The sequence below is a fragment of the Bos javanicus genome, chromosome 11 (genome assembly GCF_032452875.1).
Source record: "Bos javanicus breed banteng chromosome 11, ARS-OSU_banteng_1.0, whole genome shotgun sequence".
Lineage (NCBI taxonomy): Eukaryota > Metazoa > Chordata > Mammalia > Artiodactyla > Bovidae > Bos > Bos javanicus.
In genome coordinates, this window is record NC_083878.1 from 72,984,554 (window position 1) to 73,011,943 (window position 27,390).

General features: G+C 44.4%; 1 protein-coding gene across 1 annotated transcript in view; it reads right to left on the reverse strand.

Moving 5' to 3' along the window:
• DRC1 (dynein regulatory complex subunit 1) overlaps nt 1–27,390 on the reverse strand; it is a 38,508-nt gene that overhangs the window by 8,318 nt on the left and 2,800 nt on the right. The window contains exons 2-10 of the mRNA XM_061433069.1: nt 27,207–27,294; nt 22,040–22,152; nt 18,576–18,759; nt 17,454–17,591; nt 16,333–16,419; nt 15,620–15,742; nt 7,620–7,759; nt 697–831; nt 126–358 (exon numbers count right to left, since the gene is read on the reverse strand). Of these exons, the coding sequence (XP_061289053.1) occupies nt 126–358; nt 697–831; nt 7,620–7,759; nt 15,620–15,742; nt 16,333–16,419; nt 17,454–17,591; nt 18,576–18,759; nt 22,040–22,152; nt 27,207–27,294 (1,241 nt within the window). The remainder of the gene's footprint in view (nt 1–125; nt 359–696; nt 832–7,619; nt 7,760–15,619; nt 15,743–16,332; nt 16,420–17,453; nt 17,592–18,575; nt 18,760–22,039; nt 22,153–27,206; nt 27,295–27,390) is intronic.

The following is a 27,390-nucleotide window of genomic DNA, read 5'->3' on the forward strand; positions in this document are numbered from 1 at the left end:
TAAAATGAGATAATACACATGAAAAGATTTTGAAAAGTGCAAGACAGCAGATTGCTGGTGGGAATACATGTTCTCAGAGGCCCCTCCACTCCAGCCTGCAGATGCTCTGACTCTGTTCCGGTCACCTGCTTCCATCAGGACTTCCTCTAAGATCTGTGTGGCGGACTTCTGCTGCTGCTGAGAAATTGGCCCCACGTTCTTTAGGAACCAGAAGTTGGGTGCCATCCAGGGGAGCCCTAGATGATGGGTACTGATGATTCTGTCTACATCAAAGGCTCTGTTTATCAGGTCCTTCGCCTCTTCTTCATTCATCAGCCAAATCTCCCGAAACCGCTTGTCATCAATGAGAGCAAAATGCCTGGGAAGGAGAGTGACCGATGGTGGTCAGCTGACACCAGGGCTGGACCAGTCCCCCACATGCACCCCTAGCTGGCAGTAGGGCAAGAACTGAGGCAGAGCTGGGGGGAACCCTGGACCCAGCCCCATCTCTGAGCCCGAGATTCTCACCTACGAGAACAGGCAGGTGACATGCAAGTAAAGGGACAGGAGAGACAGCAGAAAAGATTCTCTAGTGCCCTGGCCCAGTTCCCCAAAGCGGGCGATGCCACACGCGAATGGAATCACCGTCACTACCAGCTCAGCTCCCACAGTCCCCCTCCTGGGACACATGCCTTGGGACCCACGTCCCTGAAATACCTCATGGCTTTCTGAAGCTCCTTGAATTGCAACACCAGGCGTTTGTAGTCTGAGGTTAGGGTCTGGTTCTCCTCCTGAAATTGCTTGACCTGCTTGTTATATTTTGATTTCAGATTGTTAAGTACATCATGCAGGCTGAGTTGAAGAAGGGGGAAAAAAAGTTAGTCTACTGCTGAACTAAGGCTGCAATGTATGTTCCGTCTACCTGCTATCTACTCCACTCAGTTCTATAAAACCTAGGCTCAGACTTGTGGAAGGTGCAGGAAACCCTCCCAAATATTTTCCCAAACACAGCTACAACTGTGGTTGAGGAAAGGAAAGCAATAGGCGGTAATAGAATCATCCAGAACTAAATGCATTTGAAACTATCCAGAACCTCAAACCCACCAAGAGGTAGCCTCTTATTCAAGAGTGTGACTGAACTGTCCTCAACACAGCACTTGTCGGGGGCCACATCTAGTGCTGACTCACAGATTGAAATAACCTCCCTCAACTTCTGAAGCAAGGAAAACAGAAAGGAAAAACTGCACCACAAGCCTGTGATATACAAGTGCCCCATCCTGAAAGAGCTGATACTATTAACTAGTCCACTAACTCATTCATTCATTCACTCATTCATTCATCAAACATGAAAGGTCTCTTTTGTGCCAAGGATATGTTGGAATACCAAGATGAATACAAGGATATGTCTGAGTACACAGCACTATCAGTGCAGCCAGAGACAAAGACAAACGCTAATTACAGAACTGTGTGAAGAGTGCTATGGAAGAGCTTCACACAGGGCACCAGGGGAAGGCGAGGGGGTTGATCAAAGGTTCCAGCACTAGGAGAAACATGGCCACAGCATGACGAACACAGGCAGGCCACCGATGCCCAGCTCACTGCTAATAGGAGTTCTGTAACTGGAAATCTGTCACATGAAATGACACAGGCATGGCTTTCAGAACCCAGTCCAGACTTCAGACTTCATGCTACTGAACAGTAGCCCCAGTAACACAGGAAGAGGAAGGTTTGAGGACTGACATAGTTTCAGTTTAAAAATTCTAAAAATAAAATTTTCCCTTTCAAGCATTATTCTGAAATTGTCAGAAGATCCCTGGGGGCTTCCCTGGCAGTCTAGTGGTTAAGACTTAACCTTCAGTGCAGGGAAACTGGGTTCAATCCCTGGTCAGGAAGGGAAGATCCCACATGCCTTAAGGCCAAAAAAGAAACAAAAAACCTAAAATGCAAGCAATATTGTAACAAACTCAATAAAGACTTTAAAAATGGTTCACATTAAAAAAATCTTTAACAACAAATCAGAAGTCCCCCATACACAAACACTGATCATTCCTATTTTCACATTCAAAAAATGAGACATTCTATAAGATAACTGACCTAGACTTTTGGTTTCACCCCCACCACACTCTCACACACATACATCAAGAGAAGAGGATACAATAAGTATATAAGCATCATGTAAAAAGGAGGTTGGCAGGTGGAAGGGTGGGGGGAATCTCATAGATCAGAGAGACTTAAGGAACTTAATTTAACAACATGATGCAAATGCCTGGATCTAGATGAGGTACTAGTTTAGTAAAATCCTCAGTAGTAAAGAATCTGCCTGCAATGCAGGAGACCTGAATTCAATCCATGGGTCAGGAAGATCCCCTGGAGAAGGGAACAGCAACGCTCTCTAGTAGTCTTGTCTGGGAAATCCCATGGACAAAGGAACCTGGCAGGCTACAGCCTATGGGACCGCAAAGAGTCGGACACAACTGAGCGCCTAACACTTTTCACTGCAAAAGATGTTACGTGCTAAGTCGCTCAGTCCTGTCTGACTCTTTGCGATCCCATAGACTGTAGCCTGCCAGGCTTCTCTGTCCATGAAATTTTCCAGGCAAGAAAACTGGACTGGGTTGCCATTTCCTTCTCCAGGGGATCTTCTGGATCCAAGGATCAAACCTAGAGTCTCTTAGGGTCTCCTCCATTGGCAGGCGGGTTCTTTACCACTGTCTTTGGACAAATGGGGGAATATGAATGTGATCCAGATATTTAGATGAAATGAAATTTGTTGAAATGAAAAGGTGGAGGTTATTGACTTTTTAAAAAGAGATTACAAAAGAGTTGCAGTATGATATCATATCTGTATATTAATAGAGGAAAAGAAATATACTTAATCTCTGATAGTAAGAATATGGTATTTTTCTGTCTTTATCTTGGCTTCCCTAGTGGCTCAGTGGTAAAGAATTTGCCTGCCAATGCAGGAGCCACAGTAGATGTGAGTTTGATCCCTGGGTTGGTAAGATACCCTGGAGAAGGAAATGGAAACCCACTCCAGTATTCTTGCTGGGATAATTCCATGGACAGAGGAGCTTGGTGGGCTACAGGCGGTAAGGTTGAAAAGAGTTAGACACAACTGAGCACGTATGTTTTTATCTTACTTTCACTTGAGGTATTTTCCAATTTTGTATAATGCACATGTACTGCTTCTATAATTACAAGTTGAGATTTATTCTCCAGATAGCCCTGTGCACACATAAAGTCACACACTGACATAAGTACTGGGTTGGCAAAAAAAAAAATTCATTTGGGTTTTTCTGTAAGATGTCACGGAAAAACCCAAAAGTCAGGGGCAGGGGCCCGGAGGAGCAACCCCACGCCTGAGGCCAGGGGCGGTGGCTGGGAGGACCAACCCCACGTCCAAGGAGCGGTGGCTGCACTGGCGCAGGAGGGCCTAGAGGAGCTATCCCACGTTGAAGGTCAGGAAGGGCAGCGGTGAGGAGATACACCTCGTCCAAGGTAAGGAGCAGTGGCTGCGCTTTCCTGGAGCAGCCATGAAGAGATACCCCACACCCAAGGTAAGAGAAACCCAAGTAAGATGGTAGGTGTTGCAAGAGGACATCAGAGGGCAGACACACTGAAACCATACTCACAGAAAACTAGTCAATCCAATCACACTAGGACCACAGCCTTGTCTAACTCAATGAAACTAAGCCATGCCCGTGGGGCAACCCAAGACAGGCAGGTCATGGTGGAGAGATCTGACAGAATGTGGCCCACTGGAGAAGGGAATGGCAAACCACTTCAGTATTCTTGCCTTGAGAACCCCATGAACAGTATGAAAAGGCAAAATGATAGGATACTGAAAGAGGAGCTCCCCAGGTCAGTAGGTGCCCAATATGCTACTGGAGATCAGTGGAGAAATAACTCCAGAAAGAATGAAGGGATGGAGCCAGAGCAAAAACAATACCCAGCTGTGGATGTGACTGGTGATAGAAGCAAGGTCTGATGCTGTAAAGAGCAATATTGCATAGGAACCTGGAATGTCAAGTCCATGAATCAAGGCAAATTGGAAGTGGTCAAACAAGAGATGGCAAAAGTGAATGTTGACATTCTAGGAATCAGCGAACTAAAATGGACTGGAATGGGTGAATTTAACTCAGATGACCATTATATCTACTACTGCAGGCAGGAATCCCTCAGAAGAAATGGAGTAGCCATCATAGTCAATAAAAGAGTCTGAAATGCAGTACTTGGATGCAATCTCAAAAACGACAGAATGATCTCTGTTCGTTTCCAAGGCAAACCATTCAATATCACAGTAATCCAAGTCTATGCCCCAACCAGTAACGCTGAAGAAGCTGAAGTTGAATGGTTCTATGAAGACCTACAAGACCTTTTAGAACTAACACCCAAAAAAATATGTCCTTTTCATTATAGGGGACTGGAATGCAAAAGTAGGAAGTAAAGAAACACCTGGAGTAACAGGCAAATTTGGCCTTGGAATACGGAATGAAGCAAGGCAAAGACTAATAGAGTTTTGCCAAGAGAACGCACTGGTCATAGCAAACACCCTCTTTCAACAACACAAGAGAAGACTCTACACATGGACATCACCAGATGGTCAACACCGAAATCAGATTGATTATATTCTTTGCAGCCAAAGATGGAGAAGCTCTATACGGTCAACAAAAACAAGACGAGGAGCTGACTGTGGCTCAGATCATGAACTCCTTATTACCAAATTCAGATTTAAATTGAAGAAAGTAGGGAAAACCACTAGACCATTCAGGTATGACCTAAATGAAATCCCTTATGATTATACAGTGGAAGTGAGAAATAGATTTAAGGGCCTAGATCTGATAGATAGAGTGTCTGATGAACTATGGACTGAGGTTCGTGACATTGCACAGGAGACAGGGATCAAGACCATCCCCATGGAAAAGAAATACAAAAAAGCAAAATGGCTGTCTGGGGAGGCCTTACAAACAGCTGTGAAAAGAAGAGAAGCAAAAAAGCAAAGGAGAAAAGGAAAGATATAAGCATCTGAATGCAGAGTTCCAAAGAATAGCAAGAAGAGATAAGAAAGCCTTCCTCAGTGATCAGTGCAAAGAAATAGAGGAAAACAACAGAATGGGAAAGACTAGAGATCTCTTCAAGAAAATTAGAGATACCAAGGGAACATTTCATGCAAAGATGGGCTTGATAAAGGACAGAAATGGTAGGGACCTAACAGAAGCAGAAGATATTAAGAACAGGTGGCAAGAATACACAGAAGAACTGTACAAAAAACATCTTCACAATCCAGATAATCACAATGGTGTGATCACTCACCTAGAGCCAGACATCCTGGAATGTGAAGTCAAGTGGGCCTTAGAAAGCATCACTACAAACAAAGCTAGTGGAGGTGATGGAATTCCAGTGGAGCTATTTCAAATCCTGAAAGATGATGCTGTGAAAGTGCTGCACTTAATATGCCAGCAAATTTGGAAAACTCAGCAGTGGCCACAGGACTGGAAAAGGTCAGTTTTCATTCCAATCCCAAAGAAAGGCAATGCCAAAGAATGCTCTAACTACCACACAATTGCACTCATCTCACATGCTAGTAAAGTAATGCTCAAAATTCTCCAAGCCAGGCTTCAGCAATATGTGAACCGTGAACTTCCTGATGTTCAAGCTGGTTTTAGAAAAGGCAGAGGAACCAGAGATCAAATTGCCAACATCCGCTGGATCATGGAAAAAGCAAGAGAATTCCAGAAAAACATCTATTTCTGCTTTATTGACTATGCCAAAGCCTTTGACTGTGTGGATCACAAGAAACTGTGGAAAATTCTGAAAGAGATGGGAATACCAAACCACCTGACCTGCCTCTTGAAAATCTGTATGCAGGTCAGGAAGCAACAGTTAGAACTGGACATGGAACAACAGACTGGTTCCAAATAGGAAAAGGAGCACGTCAAGGCTGTATATTGTCACCGTGCTTATTTAACTTACATGCAGAGTCCATCATGAGAAACGCTGGACTGGAAGAAACACAAGCTGGAATCAAGATTGCCGAGAGAAATATCAATAACCTCAGATATGCAGATGACACCACCCTTATGGCATAAAGTGAGGAGGAACTCAAAAGCCTCTTGATGAAAGTGAAAGAGGAGAGTGAAAAAGTTGGCTTAAAGCTCAACATCCAGAAAACAAAGATCATGGCATCCGGTCCCATCACTTCATGGGAAATAGTTGGGGAAACAGTGGAAACAGTGTCAGACTTTATTTTTTGGGCTCCAAAATCCCTGCAGATGGTGATTGCAGCCATGAAATTAAAAGATGCTTACTCCTTGGAAGGAAAGTTATGACCAACCTAGATAGCATATTCAAAAGCAGAGACATTACTTTGCCAACAAAGGTCCGTCTAGTCAAGGCTATGGTTTTTCCTGTGGTCATGTATGGATGTGAGAGTTGGACTGTGAAGAAGGCTGAGCGCCGAAGAATTGATGCTTTTGAACTGTGGCGTTGGAGAAGACTCTTGAGAGTCCCTTGGACTGCAAGGAGATCCAACCAGTCCATTCTGAAGGAGATCAGCCCTGGGATTTCTTTGGAAGGAATGATGCTAAAGCTGAAACTCCAATACTTTGGCCACTTCATGCGAAGAGTTGACTCACTGGAAAAGACTCTGATTCTGGGAGGGATTGGGGGCAGGAGGAGAAGGGGACAACAGAGGATGAGATGGCTGGATGGCATCATTGACTCGATGGACATGAGTCTGAGTGAACTCTGGGAGTTGGTGATGGACAGGGAGGCCTGGTGTGCTGCAATTCATGGGGTTGTAAAGAGTCGGACACGACTGAGTGACTGAACTGAACTGAACTGAACTGAATACTTATGTTGGCATTATTTGCAACAGCAAGGGTTTAGAAGTCAACAAAATGCACAGCAGTGTGGGCCTGGTTGAGTAAATCCTAGCATATCTATGCAGTGTTATACAAGACACCGTAAGAAATAACGTGAACATTCTCTATGAACTGGCATGGAAACATCGTGAAGATACAGAACAATGTGTACAGGATGCTATTGGTTGTGTAAAAGCAGACGGGCATGAGACTTTGTGTTTGCTTGTATGTGCATAAGGAAATTCTGGAAAAAGGAAAAGAAACGAATCCAGAGGTGGGACAGAGGACCCAGACAAAAGACATATGGGAGACAGACTTTTTGCTGTAAATTCTTTTCTTTTTGCTGTAAACTGCCTGTGGGGTCCGGAGGACAGAACTGGTTGAATGTATCCTGTTTTCAAAAGGAAAAAAAAAAAAAACACCTCTTTTAATAAGAATTAGTTATGCGTGCATGCTAAGTCGCTTCCGTCATACCTGACTCTTGTGACCCCATGGACTGTAGCCTACCAGGCTCCTCTGTCCACGGGGCTACTCCACGCAAGAATACTGGAGTAGGTTGCCATGCCCTCTTCCAGGGGATCTTTCGGACCCCAGGATCGAACCCGTGTCTCTTATCTCCTGCTTTGACAGGCAGGTTCTTTACCACTAGCACCACCTGGGAAGCCCTAAGAATTAGTTACACTTCTAACAATTTCTACTCCTACAAAAGAGTACATACCCATCCCTCTTTTCAGTAGAGAAAGGCCCAGAAGAAAGACACTCTGCATGCGAGCTTACCGGTTGATCTTCCTCTTCTGCTGGGACTTAATCACTGTGCTTTCTTCGTCTCTCTTCTTCAGCACCTGGAAGTTGTACTCCAGCTTCTCTTGGTTTAGCTGATAAGTTGCTTTCATTTGCTGAAGCTGTTGCTCAAGAATCTAAAGTTTTAAAAAAAATAATTCTAATTGGTCCTGGTACAATTTATTACACCCGAGGGTCCCTAGTCATTTGTTCTGAAGTCATATCGGAGGAACCTTAGGAACAAGTGTCTCTACCTGAATTCTTAGAAAATTTATCATTAGAGGCAAATTAAAGGTCTGGACAATGGCTCAGATGGTAAAGAATCTGCCTGCAATGCGGGAGATCTGGGTTCGATCCCTGGGTTGAGAAGATTTCCTGGAGAGCATGGCAACCCACTCCAGTATTCTTGCCTAGAGAATCCCCATGGACAGAGGAGCCTGGCAGGCTACAGTCCATAGGGTTGTCAAAGGACAAGACTGATCAACTAAGCACACAATGGCACATAATATTTTTATATTATAATTTACCATATGTGAAATATTTATCATATACCATGATGTTTTATTATTTCCTTATAGTATATACATTTATACATGTACAAATACATTTATGTTGCTTTGATAATCTTCAATATTATAAAATAATGGTGGGAAGTACTGCATGTAAAATATTGGGAGTATTTTACTTTCTTACAGTAGATTCTCCGAAGTCAGGTTCAAAGGTTCTCAGTAAATTGATTCCCACAATTTATGGTTCACACTCCACTGACTGTGGGCAAGTACCCAACTTGCCACCTGTCAGCGCTTAGCACCATGCAGGGCAGGCCTGGCCCTTGGGGCAGGGGGCCTGGGGCAGAGCAGGGAGCTGCCTGGAGCCACACCCTACTCTTGCTGAGCATGCTTAAAGTTTCATTTAGAAATTTCTGACTTGACAGTATCCCAACGAGCCTATACAAGATGCTGAAGGCACAGCTTCATCTCAAGTGCAATTACCCAGGGTGGTTCCAGCCTGAGCCACTGCTCTGGGCCCTGCAACCTTCTAGGGATGGCTGTGTGCTATGTCCACTGGGGGAAGAGATTCTCAGCAATTCTTCCGGCAAAGTCATGATGATTCATGCCACTGTGCTCCAATCATAACCATTTCTGCTGCTTCAAATGGGACCAGCCCTGAACACTGGGGAGGCCACTGTTCAGCACAGCTGGCACAGAAGTCCAATAGAAAAGTTTTTTGTTGGATGGTGACAATCTGAGAGAGTGTGAACACTCACAGAGAAGGAGGATCTCCAGAGCTGCTCTGGATTTCGGACGATCATGAGCGAGCTCCAGGCTTTGCTGGGATCAAGGCGTTGGGGAGCCCCATGACCCTTAGCATCTGGGTGTCTGCTCTAACCGTGTCCATGGACCTCCTTTGCAATGAGCCCCTGTCACTAAGACAGCATTTGCCAAACTTATTGGGCCATAGAATGTTGGGGGCCAGAGTGAGGCACTCGGCCCGTGGCAAAGGTCATGAGGAAGGAGGCTCGACATACGCAAAGGCGGGATCGAGCCTCAGGAGTCCCCCTGGAAATCCTTGAGCATCTACCCCCATAACCAGAACCTGCCTACTTTACTACTTTGTGCTCATCTACACCTCTGACTTTACGGGGGGCTGTCCCCCACCACCTCTTTCGGAGAAGGAGTTAACTTAGAGCTCCAGTTAATAAAAACTCCTGGGCGTGACAAGAGTGTTTTAACCTACAAACTCCTCTGAAGGTTCTCTAGCCTGCCTGACAGGCTTGTCCGGCCACATGTGATTGCTCACAGCCTCCCAACTGTGAGAGGCACGAGATGCTTTAAACCTTCTAAAAACAGGTTCCTTAGAAAAGTTAGAAAACCATTAGTATAAGTATAGTGGGCTGATTAGAAATTGTATTGGTGAAGGGTTTTTCATTTGTTGAGCCAATGTTTGTTGCTAAGTCTCCATATCCCTCCCCTTACACACATTAATGAATATATAGACGAAATAAGTATTAACCTTTGATATTAATCACGTTAGACCTTAGGCTAAGTAAATTCTTTCCTTAACTAAAACCCACTACACCCTCACCCTATAGGAATGTAACTTTATTTGGGTGGCGTCTGTTTTAAGAATAATCACCCCTGGAGAAATAAGTGTCCTGGTTGACTGACCGCTGTCACAAGGAGAGGATCATAAATTGTCAGCAGGCCCCCTGGCCAGAAGATGATGTAACACCCCTAAGACCTCTGTATACATTTGTATGAAGCACCTGACTTTGATAAAAGTCAGGACTGCTGACCCCGCGTGACTTTTGCATAACACCTCAGTGTATAAAAGTAGACCATGGAAAATAAAGAATTGGGATCAGTTTCTCGAAATACTGGTCTCCCCATGTCGCTCTCTCACTCTGGCTGAGTCTCCATCTGGAGCGCGGAACCCGCCATGCTTACTAATTATGCCTGGGCTTCTAAGATCCGACCAGGGAGGCCTCAGTGTCTCCTCTCCTTCGGGAGCACGGAAGGACGCCTGCGGCCTACGTAAGTGGTGCAAACTTCTTGTCTTGAAGTTTTATTGGTCTCCCGCGTAAACCAAGCTACTCAGCCTCTTTTCTCCACTGAATTTTCCTACTGAGCTATCCTCATTCTATTACTCTTTACATCTCTAATTAATATCTAATTGAAGCTATTGTATCCTGATCCTCGCCAATGCCATCCCCGCTTTGAATACCCTGGATCAGCCGGGGCTGGACCCCGGCAATAGAACAATTTTTATATTTATAACACAGGAAGAGCATGTAAGTTATAAATGCGAGCCCTACCATATGAATTCTCCTGTGAATTTCATTCTGAAAGGCAGATTATTACATAATAATCATTATGTAAATATTTTTCCTACATAATACATCTTCAAAGGAATAAAATACCACTGGCACCATTTTTTTGTTGTTGGTTTTGTGAAACCATCATCAATATTTCACCTAGTTGAACACAGCTTACAAAACTCTGAACAAAAGTAATTAGGCCATGTCTTTTTCTTTGTGACCTGAAAGAACTTAGCACCACACACTAACCAACTGAGCTAACCGGCCAGTGGATGTGACCTAAAAACAGACCTTAAATCTAAGTCAGTTTTATGGGCAAAAATATATATATAATAATAATAGTCTGTCACTGGATCATTTTAATTTACAGCCTTTTGCTTGTGCATGCAGTTGAATATTTATTAGCCAATTTTATTTCCTCTTGTTGAAAATATCTACTCCTGCTTTTTGTTAATATTCTTTGGGAACTAGGGCTTTCCTAGTGGCTCAAATAGTAAAGAATCTGCCTGTAATATGGGAGACCCAGACTGGATCCCTAGGTCAGGGAAGATACCCTGGAGAAGGGAATGGCTACCCACTCCAATATTCTTGCCTGGAGAACTGTCTGTGCTTATTATTCAATTATCCAAAGATATTTTTGCAAAGCTGTATCCTGTGTTTCTATATAGACTAATGGCAAAACATCATGTTTAGTTTGGAAGAATCATTTATAAAGATTATAATTTAACCTGTCACCAAAATCCTTCAGTGTTCCAAGGACTGTGGGTGTGGATCACCGTCCTCTTCTCTTTCTCCTGAGGCAGGAGGAGGAGCAAGGGAGCTCCTTTCTGAAGCCAACTCCTGCCCCAGGCTGATACTGGTAGCCAACATCGCCCCAGCAGAACAGAAATTTAGTACAGCCTTTCCCTCTGGCCTTCTCAGCTGGGCACCTTTATCACTGATAAAGAGACACCACTGGGCCTCTTTACCACTGATCTCAACCTGTGGGGCTGGAGGGGGCCCCAGGGATTCTGTTAGGAATTACAGATTCCACATTCCAAACTCTTGCTTACCCTTTTCTTCCCTGTCACCCACTCTTAAAAAAAAAAAAAAAAAAATGGCCTTTGTGGCCATTAACAACAAATATGAACTTATCGTTTTTTAGAATTTTTATTTTATTTATCTGTTTATTTTTGACCCGGCTGGGTCTTTGCTGCTGTGTGGGGTTTTCTCTAGTTCCGGAGAGTGGGGGCTGCTCTCTAACCGTGGTGTGGGCCTCTCCTGTTGCTGAGCAAGGGCTCTAGGGCACTCGGGCTTCAGTAGTTGTGGCTCTCGGGCTCGAGAGCACAGGCTCAATAATTGTGGCACATGGGCTTAGTTGCTCCTTGGCACCTGGGATCTTCCCGGACCAGGGACTGAACTCATGTCTCCTGCAGTGGCATTCTTATCCACTGAGCCACTGGGGAAGCCCTCATTCACTCTCTTAACTACTTACACTATTCACGGTCTTGCTTTCTAACTCAAAGGATTGTAAAGTCCTAGAGGACAGAAACTGTATCTTATTTGTTTTTATGCTTTGCACCAGGTAAGTTCACAATACTTGTTAAGTAAATAACTTGTATTTAATTTTTGTGATTAATATTCTGGCATTAAAGTTGTACTAAACCATTTTCCAATTTTTAATGAGCACGTAAGGCCTAAAAATAAAAGTTGCTTCCTACATCAAGAACTAAGTGTTCCTAGCACTTTTTTTTTGGAGTGGTGGGTATCGGTGGTTAAATTGTTGAGTATATAATGTTTATAGGTTTCTCTTTGTTCATTGTTAATATGACCTTTCTAGTAGTAAGAACTGAAAAGTATACCTTCTTATTTTTACTTCTTGTACCTGTCAAGCCAAACCTATAGGTACTGGATCTTCTATATTTTGGGGGTTTGCAAAAAAAATTGGTTCTATATTTTAGAAATGATACAGTGCAAAGAATTAGTAATAGAAAGTAAGCTGCATGCCATATCTTTCTGACAAAAATTGATGCTATCTGACTTTGCTATCATGACTACAGCTCAGAGGCACTATGATAAAATTCAATGTACTAAAATATTCCACATATTGCAATATGGGTAATCCATGATTCAACTACCTTTTCTCAGTTCAAGGGTAAAATGTGGTAAAGTATAGTCATTCTGACACAGGGAAGAACTGTTACACTGATGGACTGCACGCAGGTTCCCACTCTGAGAGTCTCCATCTGTCTGTCTCCCAAATACCCACACCTCACCACTAGTCAATCCAGACAGTGTGAGCCAGGACAGCCAGGTCTCCTGGGCTACCTGCCTCTCTGCCCCTCACCTCCCTAGTCTTATCTCTTAACCTCTATAATCTCCTCATGTCCCATGTCCTTCTTGGCTTCATTCATGTCCTTCAATAACTTCTTGACTTCATTCAAGCATTTGAACATTGAATTAAGAACATGAGGTTCCAAGCCTACAAGTGAACAGCAATAAGTTACTCAGTTAGGAAATGGGGAAAGAACGTGAATAGACATATCTCCAAAGAAGACATGAAGATGACTAATGGGCACATGAAAAGATGCTCAACATCACTAATCATCAGGGAACGGCAAATCAGAACCACAAAGAGATATCACTTCACACCTATTAGGATGGTTGTTATCAAAAGACAAAGGACAGCAAGCATTGGCAAGGGTCTGGAGAAAAGAGAATCCTTCTACAGTTAGCAGGAATGCAAACTGGTACAGCCACTATGGAAACAATATGGCGGTTTCTCAAAAAATTAAAAACAGGGTTACTATTTGATCAGGTAATATTAATATGTAACCTGAAAATTTGAAATCTGGAACTCGAAGAGGTATCTGCATTCCCACGTTCATTGCAGCATTATTCACTTCAGTCAAGATATAGAAACAATCTAAATATCTGATGATGGACTAATGGATTTTTAAAAGGTTCCCTGGTGGCTCAGACAGTAAAGAATTCACCTGCAATGTAGGAGACTGAGGTTCGAAGCTGAGCTGGGAAGATTTCCCCAGAGAAGGGAATGACTACCCACTCCAGTATTCTTGCCTGGAAAATCTCCATGGACAGAGGAGCCTGGCAGGCTACAGTCCATGGGGTCGCAAAGCGTTGGACATGACTGAGCAACTAACACTATATACATACAATGGCATATTATTCAGCTTTTAAAAAAAGGAAATCCTGCCATTTGCAACAATAGAAATGGACATGCAGGACATTACGCTAAGTGAAATAAGCCAAATACAGAAAGACAAATACTGCATGATCTCACTTACATGTGAGATCTAAAATAATTAAAAAGAAGCAGAGAGGAGAATTTGCAATGAGGGGCTGTCAAGGGCTGGAGGCAGAGAAGGCAATGGCACCCCACTCCAGTACTCTTGCCTGGAAAATCCCATGGACGGAGGAGCCTGGTAGGCTGCAGTCCGTCGGGTTTCGAAGAGTCGGACACGACTGAGCAACTTCACTTTCACTTTTCACTTTCATGCATTGGAGAAGGAAATGGCAACCCACTCCAGTGTTCTTGCCTGGAGAATCCCAGGAACGGGGGAGCTTGGTGGGCTGCCGTCTCTGGGGTCGCACAGAGTCAGACACGACTGAAGCGACTTAGCAGTAGCAGTAGCAAGGGCTGGAGGAGGGGAAGATGAGGAGGTACTAGTCAAAGTGTTACAAAGTTTCATTGTACAAGGTGAATAAGTCCTGGAAATATAATGTACAACCAAGAGCTCATGATTAACAATACTGTATACTTAAAAATTTGCTAAGAGGGTAGATCTTTATTAAAGGTCTTTACTGCAAAAAGAAAAACAAAACAACAAAAAAGAATGTGAGGTTGCATTATTTCACTGTTAGAGACCAGTATGTACTTCTATCATGTAAATAATCATAGAACCAAGATAACTTCAGAAAACTTAACTATAGCTATTTTCATCAACAGTGTAATGTGTACAGCCCACAGAAGCCACACTGCTTTTTCACAAAAGTCTACTGTTCCTTGTAAGTAACTCTCAGCTCCCTGACATTAATATTAAGAAAGGCTCAAGAAAATTCTCAAGACTGGAAAAATATTTTTAGTCTAATAGGGTTTTTTTTTTTGTAATGTTTAGGTCCACGGCAGTGAAAGTGCTGAGTCCTAACCACTAGACTGCCAGGGAATTCCCTAATAGGGTTTTTTAATTTAATCTCATTATAGAAAGCTACAAGAGGAGTTAAGAACTGAAATCCTACCAAAGGCTATGTGGAAAAACTGTAACATGGTTTTCTAGATGAAGACTGAAATGAACAGAACATGCTTGAATGTTAAGATGCAACCATGTTACATCTAAATATAATTAGGGATAATTTTTTTTAACCGATGTTGAAACACAGAATCCTAGGTTTGTACAGAACTTTAGAAACCAGAAAATCTAACCCCCTTCCCACTGCAGGAATCCTTCTTCTCCACTGAAGACAGACACAGTCATTCAGCCTCTGAATACTTTATGACATAAAAGGGCTCTGTTCTGTGGGATGACCCTTTTCTGTGTTAGACAGTTCCAACCATGAGGCAGTTCTTTCTGATGGTGAGTCAGAATCTGCCTTACTGCTATGTTCAACCAGCATCAGGAGGCTGTTTGGAATACTGGGAAAGACAGAGGTTACCAAGGCACACAGAACTGGGTTTGAATCCAGGGCTTACCATTTACCAGATAAATAAACAGCCTTGTCTCTGAGCCTCAATTTCATGGCATATAAAATGATGCTAGTGATTTCTCCCCTTCGAGTTACTACAAGGATTATAGTTACTATAAGGAAACTGTGTGTTAAGTGCCTGGAGTATGGTGGGCACCCATCACATGGTGGCCACCCTACCATTACCTGACCCTAGAGATATTTTCCCTCCACCTGGCAAAAATGCACAATTCTCTCAATGATCCCTCACATGCCATGGTTTCCAGACTCCTTCAGCATCTTGGCAGTTTTCCACTGGTTTTTAACAGAAAGAATTCCTCCACATGTTTCTTGTAAATAAGCTCCTTCAGATATGATCACTGAGAGCACATAATGAGTAAGTATTGGTTGGATGGACTAGCTCTAGAATATTATGGGCGGTTGCTAAGGTTGAGACATTCACAGGTGCTCTGTCTGCCAAGCCGCCCAGACACCCTGGCGGAGAAACAAGTCACACCTGCACGTCCTGCTCCAGCTTGATCTTGATCGTGTTGTACTCTTCACAGTCCCAGATCCTCTGCTTGTTGAGCTGTTTCTCATAGTCCTCCACTTTCTTGATGCGGTTCATCAGATATTCCAGCTAAAGGCACAGGGAGACAAGGGGAAGGACGGGCCCCATCCCTGTTCTAACTCTGAGGGGAGTCTCTCTGCTCTCAGAACCCCTGTGCCCCAAGGCTTTGAACTCGAAGGCCATGGCTTACATTGCTTAACAGGGTCCTGACTCTATAGACTCTAAGAGTGCAGACCCTGCCATCAGACATTTGTATTTCTAAGAAAAAAAAAAAAATCTAATGGATTTTGGTCATATTATTTCTTTGTTCTTTACGTCTCTGAAATAAATTGATAATCTCACATCCTTTAGAATATGTCTTAAAACAGTTTCTAGGGCCACAAATACCCATGGCTGGGGGAGATACCCAGGACACAAAGGCAAGAGCGGCAGGACCAGTGAAACCAGAGGGCTACACACGTGGTACCAACCACCACCACCACAAGAGGGGCCGCCCACGGGCCCTGCTGCCGACCTGGCAGTCGCAGTCAGGATGTGCAGCTCCAGCAGCCTTCCCCAAGGTAGAAAAGCTGGCAAATTCAGCCTCAGCAGGAGCCACCCCAGACTCTACGAATCACCACTGACACCCCCTCCGCCTCCCCCACGGGTCACTCCCTGACCTCTTTGGCGTTGTGAGCCTGTAAGGCCCGCTCCCATTTCTTCTTATTGCTGGTCAGCAGCTCCTGTCTCTCCACCTCAAATGCTTTCTGCGACCAGAAAGAAAAAGGGCTCTTGTGTCTGCTTTCATCAGGCAGGTCCCACAGCATCAAAGAGCGCTCAGACAGCAGCAGCAGCAGCATCGCATCTCCACCCACACAAGTCGAACCCAAATGCAGACTTGTCAGGTTTCATTCACCCAAAGCACCGTGGAAGGAGCTGCATGGGGATTATTACAAAGCCTACGCTTCACAAGGATTGTGAGAGGAAGTGTGCCAGCCGTCCTATGTCCAGTGGGGGACGGCCAGGGCCTAGAAGTCACAGGGCCAACCCTGGCTTGTATTCCACTGGGACTCGAGTGAGAGCATCACAGTGGCTGGGGTTTCCATGAAGCAAAGGCAGCATGGAGCTCACAGAAAGGGGGTGGAGAGGGGTGGATGGGAATGCAGAGATAAGTCTGTGCTAATCCAAAGAGAGAGGCCCCCGCCTCTTGGCTCTCTTCCATATTTGGAAAGGCCTGTCTGGATGTCAGTCCTTAACATTTCAGGCCAGTCCAGAGTACAGGCTCCTGGATTCTGTTTGGCACGCCCCTTTCCCCTCCCCACATCCCTGACTGTCATAAATACGTAGGATAAGTGGCTCAAAACCACCTGATGTTCTGGAACACTGATCTCCCTCCTCTACTCCTCTTACTTTACCCTGTTTTATCTTCTTTCCAAGCGCTTATCACCGCCTGTCAAATTACATACATAGTAATCTATCTGTCTACTGTGTAGCTGCCTCTGCTAGAATACAGGTCCCACCCAGGACTTTGTCCCTGGTTGTTGCCCGGCCCCTGGCACAGCACTTGCCATTTAGTAGACACTTGCATATTTGTTGGAGGAGGGAATGTATGAACAAGCAAATGAATGAAACCCTAGAGCAGAGACCTCAGTGAGAGCAGTGAGATGGAGCAATGACAGCAGTCTAGGGCCCTCCCTGGGTGGTTAGGACAAGCCAGCCTGCCCCCCAGGGGCCTCCTCCCAGGGCCTCCTGCCGTGGGCCTCCTCCCAGACCAGGGGGCAGCTCTCTCACACACCATTACCTCGATATTTTGGAGCTCCTGGCGAAAGGTTTTCATCACATTCTTCACCTGCTCTTCCATCCTCTCCAGGAGCAGGCAGATGTCATCTGACTGTTTCTTCAAATCCTTCACGTACTGGTCATCTTTCATTTTTAACTCCTAGAGAAGAGCACATCAAAGGTTGGTCACCAACTGAGACAGAAGCCAGAGGCTGCCAGCCCCCCACCCCCAGACCACCCTCAGACCCCTCCCATCAGCTCATGCACCAGAAAATACAGCCGCACAGAGGCAAGGTGCTGGATAGGCTTCTTCCTCACTTATCCAGGGAGAAGCATGGGTGTTTGGAGCCCATAGGCTCAGCTCAGGGCAAAGCCTCAACGAGAAGCCCAGGATCAAACCTCGAAAGGACTACTTGCTGCACATCTCCCTGCAGGCTCCCAGAAAACCCGGTGGCTCCTGCCGAGCAACGAATGTCCATGTTCTAACATGGGCACACATCTACTACAGACTGTTCCATTCCTTAACTAAGCACAGAAAGCCTGAAACGGCATTTACTACAACAGGACATCTTTCTCTTAGGCAGCCAATGATTCTAAAATGACTACAGAACTTTTTCTTCCGGTTAAAAGGATATTGCCTGAGGGACTTCCCTGGTGGTCCAATGGCCAAGAATTCACCTTGCAAGGCAGGAGACACTGGTTCGATTCCACATGCTACCAAGCAACTAAGCTTGCACACCACAACTAAAGAGCCTGTGTGCCCCAACTGACACAGCCAAACAATAAATATATACTTTTTTAAAAACAATAATCTTTAAAAAAAAAAAAGTGTATAGCGTGAAACAACAAGGTCCTACTGTAGAGCACAGGAACTATATTCAATATATCCTGTGATAAACCGTAATGGAAAAGAATATGAATAAGAATGTGTATCTATGTATAACTGAGTCACTTTGCTGTACAGCCGTAATTAACACAACATAGTAATTCAACCATACTTTGACTAAAAATATTTTTAAGTGTATTGCCCAAGCTGTACCACATTCTTGGTAACGAAGTAAGGCCTCTGCCTTTCTCCATTCAGGAAAAGCACGCATTCCCCCAGCTCCATCCCCTGTGGCGGGACCCAGGGCCAGGCTCTTGCCTGCTGTAACTCGCTGATCAGCTTGTTCTTATCTTCGATCAGCCCTGCGCAGTGCACCTGCTGGGCATTAAGCATTTCCCACAGCTCCTGAGGGATTCTCCGCTGCTTGCCTTCCTCCCACTTGACGGTGATCTCATCAAATTTGTCCTGGCTGGTCTTGACCTCGTTCTCCAGCTTTTCAAGTCTGCAAATATATAAACAAACCAGTTCTGGAGGCTGCTTTCCAAGAGTATGGGCTGATTCTCTAGGATCTGGAAAACAGGCCAGGGTACCAAGCCCTTAGAACCACTGCAAACCAAACCAGACTCTAAGAAATCTTCTTTTAGTTTAAAGCTTGACTGTAAACAATAGGCCAAGTAAACAAAGTGACCCAGGACAAAAATGGATCAGCATTAAAGCTGTACAAACATACACACAGTTCAAGAGTCAACTGGTCATATCCTCTGAGTAAGACGGTGACTCTTGATCACAAGCAATTGACCACAAGTCCCATAGCTTGTGTTCAAATCCTGATTTTGCTACTGGCTCTCAACTTTAGGCAAGTTGCTTAACCTCTGCAGGCCCCATTTTTCTCAGCTGTAGAATAGAGAGGGCAGAAGTATCTACCTTCTTGTGACTGTTGTCAGGATTAAACATGATGATTTCCAGCACAGGAGTCACTTAACAAATGGCACTCCTATTATTATCTTTTAATAATAGTGGAACATACAAAAAGGAAAATACCACCATTAGCAATGAAAAATAGGAGTGGTCTCCCAGAATTTCAAAAATGCCAAAGAAACCATGTGATGGAGCACACCAAGGAAGGGACTGGATAGAAGGAGGCATTAGGGCTGAGATGTGAGGCCCCTTCTGACCAGGACATGTGCCTGCAACACTCTCCCAACTTCAGTAACCGGTTCTTCTATGAGATGGTCCCCAAACAAGAATGAAAACTCCCTTAATGAAAAGAATTACAACATAAAAAAAAAAAAAAAAAAAGAATTACAACATAAATATCTCATGATCCCTTCTCTCCTTCCCACCTTTTAAGCTAGGGCATGGAGGACATCTTATCATTCCATTAACTTTTTTTTTTTTTTCCAAAACATGAGTAACAGCTGTCGGATTACATTTCCAAAACCCACATTTATCTTACAGCCGCTACCCACAACCTTCCATTTCTCCTCAGGGGCTTCAAGAGAAGCCCAACTCCTCAATGGGGCCCTCAGGGCCTTTCCACAGTCACCCTGCTGGAGATCAGTCAGTTCAGTCCCCAGGCCTTGACAGGCAGTGGGAAATTTCAAGAATAAATTATATCAGGCTTCCCTGGTGGCTCAGGGAAGTGGTAAAGAATCTGCCTGCCAACACAGGGGACACAGGTTTGACCTCTGGTCTGAGAAGATCCCACATGACGTGGGACAACTAAGCCCATGAGTTGCAACTACTGGAGCCCGCGTGCCTAGAGCCCATGCTCCACAAGAGAAACCACCGCAAGGAGAAGGCAGTGCACCGTATGAAGAGCAGCCCCTGCTCCCCACAACTAGCAACAAAGACCCAACACAACCAAAAATAAATAAGTGAATAAACAAATCCGAAAAAAAAAAGAATAAATGATATCTTAGTGACAGTGGTAAAGCTGCTAATGGAGAGAACTACTCCAATACTTTGGCCACCTGATGCAAAGAGCTGACTCACTGGAAAAGACCCTGATGCTGGGAAAGACTGAGGGCAGGAGGAGAAGGGGACGACAGAGGATGAGATGGTTGGATGGCATCAACAACTCAATGGAGATGAGTTTGGGTAAACTCCGGGAGTTGGTGATGGACAGGGAGGCCTGGCATGCTGCAGTCCATGGGGCTGCAAAGAGTCGGACACGACTGAGTGACTGAACTGAACTGAACTGAACTTATGTAGAGCCAATGAAAATATTGTTGTGAAAATCGCACTGTGTATGTACCTGCTGAGAAAAGCAAGATGGCCCTGTGGGCTGCTTTTGTAATTGGACTATAGGTAAGGAATTCATTGAAGAACAAGCCAAAGAAGAGCTTACTTGAGGACCTCTGATCCTGATGTTATCAGTCCTCTGTGTGCAAACCAAGGAAGCAGAATCCTGCTAAGCACCTTCTGTCTCCCTGTCAAGGAAGCTGAACCCTGGGAGGTAGTGTGCCAACCACCCACCTGCTGAGGCCTGGAGCTGAGGGTTGGCCACAGAAGAGTTTCCATCATCCCCCGACACTCTATACTTGAGGTTGTGGACTCCTTAACATGCTGCTTAACATTCTTTAACATGCTGCTACATTTGTACACAGCCTTCATGGGTCTGGTTTTTATGATTAAATGTCCGACTCTTTGTGGCCACATGGACTGTAGCCTACAGGCTCCTCTGTCCATGGGATTTTCCAGGCAAGAATACTGGAGTGGGTTGCCATTTCCTTCTCCAAGGAATCTTCCCGACCCAGGGATCGAACCCGGGTCTCCTGTATTGCAGGCAGATGCTTTACCCTCTAAGCCACCAGGGAAGTCCTAGTTTAAACCCAGAACAACTTAATCTACCTTCTCAACCCCATCCTTTTCTTCCACCACCCCTATACATCCCTCACTTTTATGCCATTCCCAAGCATCATACAATCTCATGCCTCTGTACAAGTTGTTACTAATATGCCCACTCCTTGGTTCCTCCAACTCCTATTCTTCCCTTATGGCCCACCTCAAATATCACTTTGCCTGAAAAGTTTTCTCTAATCTCTCCAGGGAAAATTAAAGGTCACCTTATACTGTTTCCATAACTCTTATACACAACTTTGTCATGTAATGTACTGTGTGTGCTCAGTCGTGTCTGATTCTTTGAGACCCCAAAGATTGCAGCCTGCTAGGCTCCTCCGTCCATGGGATTCTCCAGGCAAGAATACTGGAGTGGGGTGTCATATCCTACTCCAGGGGATCTTCCTGACCCAGGGATCAAACCCACATCTCTCACGTCTCCTGTACTGGGAGGTGGATTCTTTACCACTGCGCCACACGGGAAGCCCATACATACCTTTGTAACGTGTGCTAGTCGCTCCGTCAGTTCTGACTCTTTGTGATCTCATGAACTGTAGCCCGCCAGGCTCCTCTGTCCATGGATTTCTCCAGGCAAGAATACTGGAGTGGGTAACCATTCCCTTTATTTTAACGCAAATCATGGTGGGGTGGAGGTTGCACATCTATCTCAACCAGACTATGAACAACAAGAGCAGAGGCCATGTCCACTCCTCTTTGTATCCACCAGGCTTGGAACACATTAGAAAGGTAACACTTAAGGAAGGAGGAGGGAAGCAATGAAGGAGGGGGAGAGGGAGGGAGGAGCAGAGGGAAGGGGGACTCTAAAAGGGCATGAAGTGGATCCTTCTAGACCAGGTTTGATAAAGAACTGGGAGAATTTGGGGACCCAGAGAAGAGACACTTCACATCCCCCAGGCTGCAGAGCCCAGGAGGTTCCTCACCTCTGACGCTTGATCTCTTCTTCCTCGACTCGCCTGTGGATCTCTCTGATATCTGCAGCTACCTGGATATTTGTCACCAACTCAGTGCCACAGAGCAGCAGTTTAGCCAGTTTCTGAAACCAAATAAGAATTTATAAAGCTAGAAACACTTGCACAACTGTCTGTAGCTGTGCGATCCAACCAAGCAGGAATTAAAAGCTGCTTGATGACTTATAACCAACCTAGATAGCATATTCAAAAGCAGAGACATTACTTTGCCAACAAAGATCCGTCTAGTCAAGGCTATGGTTTTTCCTGTGGTCATGTATGGATGTGAGAGTTGGACTGTGAAGAAGGCTGAGCGCCGAAGAATTGATGCTTTTGAACTGTGGTGTTGGAGAAGACTCTTGAGGGTCCCTTGGACTGCAAGGAGATCCAACCAGTCCATTCTGAAGGAGATCAGCCCTGGGATTTCTTTGGAAGGAATGATGCTAAAGCTGAAACTCCAGTACTTTGGCCACTTCATGCGAAGAGTTGACTCATTGGAAAAGACTCTGATGCTGGAAGGGATTGGGGGCAGGAGGAGAAGGGGACGTCAGAGGATGAGATGGCTGGATGGCATCACTGACTCGATGCACATGAGTCTCAGTGAACTCCGGGAGTTGGTGATGGACAGGGAGGCCTGGTGTGCTGCGATTCATGGGGTTTCGAAGAGTCGGACACGACTGAGCGACTGATCTGATCTGATCTGATGACTTTTAAGAGTAGAAGCTACTTAGCAACCCGTTTCCATCAGGACACTCATGAAGTGATGTTACAGCTTTTGATCTACAAGCATTCTGCACTTCTGGATGTACTTCAGTTTAGTCTCACTAGAGAAGGGACCAGCCCACCAGGACGAGGGCATGCCCTCTGGGCACATCTCGGCACTTTCTCCAAAAGGCCTCTGCGTGATTGACACTGCCAGGGTCCTTTCTAAGAATCTCAGTTGGGGAGGTGAGACATATAATAATAATAGTTGTCCTGCAATGTCCATTTCCCCCCTCTCCTTTTAATAACAGAACACCCATTTTAGCTGGGCATTTGACCTCTCCAAAAAGATACACCTCCCAATATCCCTTGCAGCTAGAATGCACATGAGCAGCAGTGCCTGTGCCACTTCTGAATGGTGCCTTGAAGGGGAAGCTGTGCCCTCTCCTGCCCCCTTTTTCTCTATCTCCCAGGCTGGCACGTGATGCTAAGTATGTCATGGTCAGCAGACAGAGGCAACCTAAGGAAGGTCGGAAGGAGCTTAGGTTCCCAACCTCGAGGAACCCCCATATCAGCCCTGGACTATGTCCACTCTGAGCTATTAAATGAACCAGAGAAATAAGCTTCTATCTTGTTTAAGCTAATGTTATGTGGGACCTTTGGCTAGAGGTGTTCTAACACAGGCGACTCCTGTAATTGACTGCATGACCCTGCCCTCAAAGGCTACTGGAACCCCACTTCTAAATTCCTCTTTGTAAAGTTCACACTCAGCATCTTCACTCCTGACCTTTAGGTGATGTCTTGATTTCAAGATAATACATCCTCTCAACAAAAAGTTCAGGTATCCTCAGGTTATGTCTGAGTTTTTCCAAGTCTGTTCTGGAACTTAAAAAATTTTCCAACTCTCAGATCATTTCTGAATGAGGAACCCATAAATTTCTCTCCTCTGAGGAGTCACTGAAATGATCAGAGACTCTATTTCCTCTCTCTCTTCTATGGAAATTTTGAAATGTGGCTTTAATGAATACATAACTGAACTTTAACCCAGATTTCCAGGGTGCTTCAGACTTTTTTAAACAGCTCCAGCCTTATCACTTGTGCCAAATGGTTTTAAATGCATAAGGAAGTATCAACTTTCCTGTAGTTTTGAGCAATTTTCTATTTTCTACTCAGATAATGTGAACATCAGAAATATCTGAATCAAGTATTTAAGATCCAAAGTAAAACTGCAAACATTGCCGTCACCAACAGATTAATAGACACATCCTAACATTTTTGAGACCCCGGGTAAGAGTGTAAATGAAGGTCCACATATCACATACCTAAATATTTAAAAATTATAATTCAGTGTAATAAGCCATTAAACACATTGTGTCTTCCTACCTTGGCACCTTCATAACAGAAGTCCTGGTTTGAATTCATAGTATGACTCGGAGCTCAACTCAGAACTTGGTGGCTAAGGGGTAGACAGTATCAGCCCCCAGCCTAGAGCCCAGCCCCTGTGCACCAGCCTGGAGCCCAGGCCATTCTGTTCATACTCCCAGCTCTGCATCCTGCACCATGAAGGGCATCAGACGCCGGCACGTGAATTTCTCAGACCACACGTGGGAGCTCTATTAAACCCCTTGGCCATCCCTAAGCAGAACAAAACCTAGGAAGTGGCTGATGCAGGCCTTGAAAGTGGGCTCAGAACCATTTGGACAGGGAATTTGGAGTTCTGTGCTCTAATGGGAGCACTTGGGCTCTGAATAAACTTGAGGCAAGTCTACTTGAGGGGACGAATCTGGAGGAGGGCCAGAACAGGACACAGGACTCTCCTCATTACCACTTTTATTCAATGGGCTAGAAGCATATCTAGTGCAGCAAAGCAAGAAAAACAAGTTTTTAAGTATCAAAATTGAACAGGAAAAGATAAAACTGTCATTTTCAGATGATATGATTATATGTTAAAAAAAGAACCCACAGGTTAACTATGAAAATTAACAAGTGAATTTGACCACGCTGCTGGCTATCAGGTCAATATGTCAAAACCAATTATACTTTTACATATCAACAACAAACAATTAAACCTCGACAAAAAGTGTAAAACATTGCTAAGTGATATTAAAGAATATTTATATGCAAAAGAAGGGTATTTTATACTCATGGGTTGCAAATCTATATTGGTAAGATATTAATTATTTCCCAAATTGATCTGTACTTTCAACCTGATCTCAATTAAAATCCCAGCAGGTTTTCTGGTGGAAATTGAGAAAATAATTCTAAAATTTATGTGGAAATACAAAGGGTCAAGAACAGCCAAGATAACTCTGAAGAATCACAAAGCTGGAGGACTTACTCTAGGGTATCAAGGGCTGCCATTTGGCTACAGTAATTAAAATAATGTGGAAGTGGCACAAAGATGGACAAATGACTAACAGAACAGAAAATCTAGAAACAAACACACGTGTATGATCACCTCGTTTGCAACAAAGGTGCATTGCAATGCAGAGGGGAAAGAATGATCTTCTCTTTAAATGGTGCTGGGTTAATTAAAGATCTATTTAGAAAACAATGAACCTGGGGCCCTACTTTTACACCACACACAAAAAATGGATTCCAGACAGATTATAGAGCAAATGTAAACAAACAGTTGAACAATGAACTGTCTAAAGACAAAGCATGGAAGAATATCTTTATAAACTTGGAGTTGACCAAGGCAATGGCACCCCACTCCAGTACTCTTGCCTGGAAAATCCCATGGACAGAGGAGCCTGGTAGGCTGCAGTCCATGGGGTCGCTAAGAGTCGGACACGACTGAGCAACTTCACTTTCACTTTTCACTTTCATGCATTGGAGAAGGAAATGGCAACCCACTCCAGTGTTCTTGCCTGGAGAATCCCAGGGACGGTGGAGCCTGATGGGCTGCGGTCTATGGGGTCACACAGAGTTGGACACGACTGAAGCGACTTAGCAGCAGCAAACAGGAAACAAAAAGAATTACCATTTTTTTAAAAATTATTGATAAGGTACAGGGTCAAGGGCAGTGGCCCCTCCTGCCCAGGTCTTGGAGAAGAACTAGTTGTTAATACCTTGATATTGAAAAAGGTAGCATTTTCTTTATAAACTGAAATGTATAAATGTTCTTTATACTCCTCAACGCCAACATGCATGTGTGCTCTGTCATACCCAACTCTTTTGCGATCCCATGGTCAGGGCCCTGCCAGGCTCCTCTCATCATGGAATTTTCCAGGCAAGAATACTGGAGTGGGTTACCATTTCCTACTCAGTGCTAACACTCTTCACGATTTAAGTCCTAAGTGAAAGCAACATAGAAAAGCTGCTAATAAAAACAATATTCTCTCTCTGGTTTTACACTCAACTTTAGAGTGCTCAGGATGAACAGTATTTTCAAGATTATATCAGTATCAACTAAAAGAGTATTTTCAGGATTATATACAATATTCCTTTTGTCCTACACAGAAATGCTCAGAGATCATCCAGCTTTAGATAAAGTACCCTAAGTCCAAAGGGATGATGTGACATCTACTTCACAGTTATCAACAGATCTGGAACAAATACCCATAAGAGTTCAATATTCTTTCCACTACAACAAAACATCTTATCCTTGACCCAGGACAGTCCAGGTAATTCAGTTGTTTCTAGATATCTCTAGGCTCTATAATCAGACACAACTGAGTGACTGAACTGAAATGAGGCTCCGTAATACTATTTCAGTAATTTGAATACTTTCTCTCAGTAACTGCATTTCAATTCCAGAAATGATCTCTTTTCCTCCCCACTTTTAGAAATCCCATCTATCTTTCTAAGACCCAGCTCCAATCCTAGTTTCTCCTTAGAACCTTCCCTGACCAGGCTGGCTGGGTGAGCTCTTTTCCATGCAATTAATTAATTAAATGTGGCACTGTGCCAGTTGACGCTCCCTGCTTTGAACTACTGTTTATCCCTCCTGCACCTCTTGCTTCAAGTCCTTTATTACCTGTTTCAGGAGCCCTGTCATCACCATGGGACAGCGATCAAAGACTTTCTTTTAGTGTTCGCTGGGTACAAGTTTGGCCCTACTCCACAGCCACAAAGAGGCCTTCGCTCATCTAGAACCTAACAGTTCCACTGGGGACACCGCATGCACACACATTTGGAAAGTCCAACAAGGCAGAAAATTGTCTATAGTGAAATAAATGAATGGTACAGACGAGAACGGTTCCATGTGTGACTTCAAAGAGTTTGACCTGTTCTCGGATGACATCATGAAGAAGTTGGGCCGTGAGACAGTTTTAAAGTCTGGGAACCAAGATTGAGGAGACGGGAAGAGGGAAGGGAGAGGACAGGAGGGAAGAAGAGGGGAGGGGCGGGGCGTGGCATTGCCGCATCAAAGGCCCAGCACAGAAAGAGTGAAGCCTACTGGACTGGTGGGACCCATTTATACCCCATTTCCTACCAGTCTGCTTTCTTCTTTCTGTTTGTAGCTCTTGCTTTGATCTTCCTCACTCTCCTTCTTCCCATCTAAATATTCTCCAAGAGCTTCCCTGGGATGGAAAAAATGTAGAGAAAATGAAGTTTAAATTCTAGGAAGTAAAATCTTTCACTCTTTTTTTCCTAACTTTGGTTTTTGTTTTGTTTTG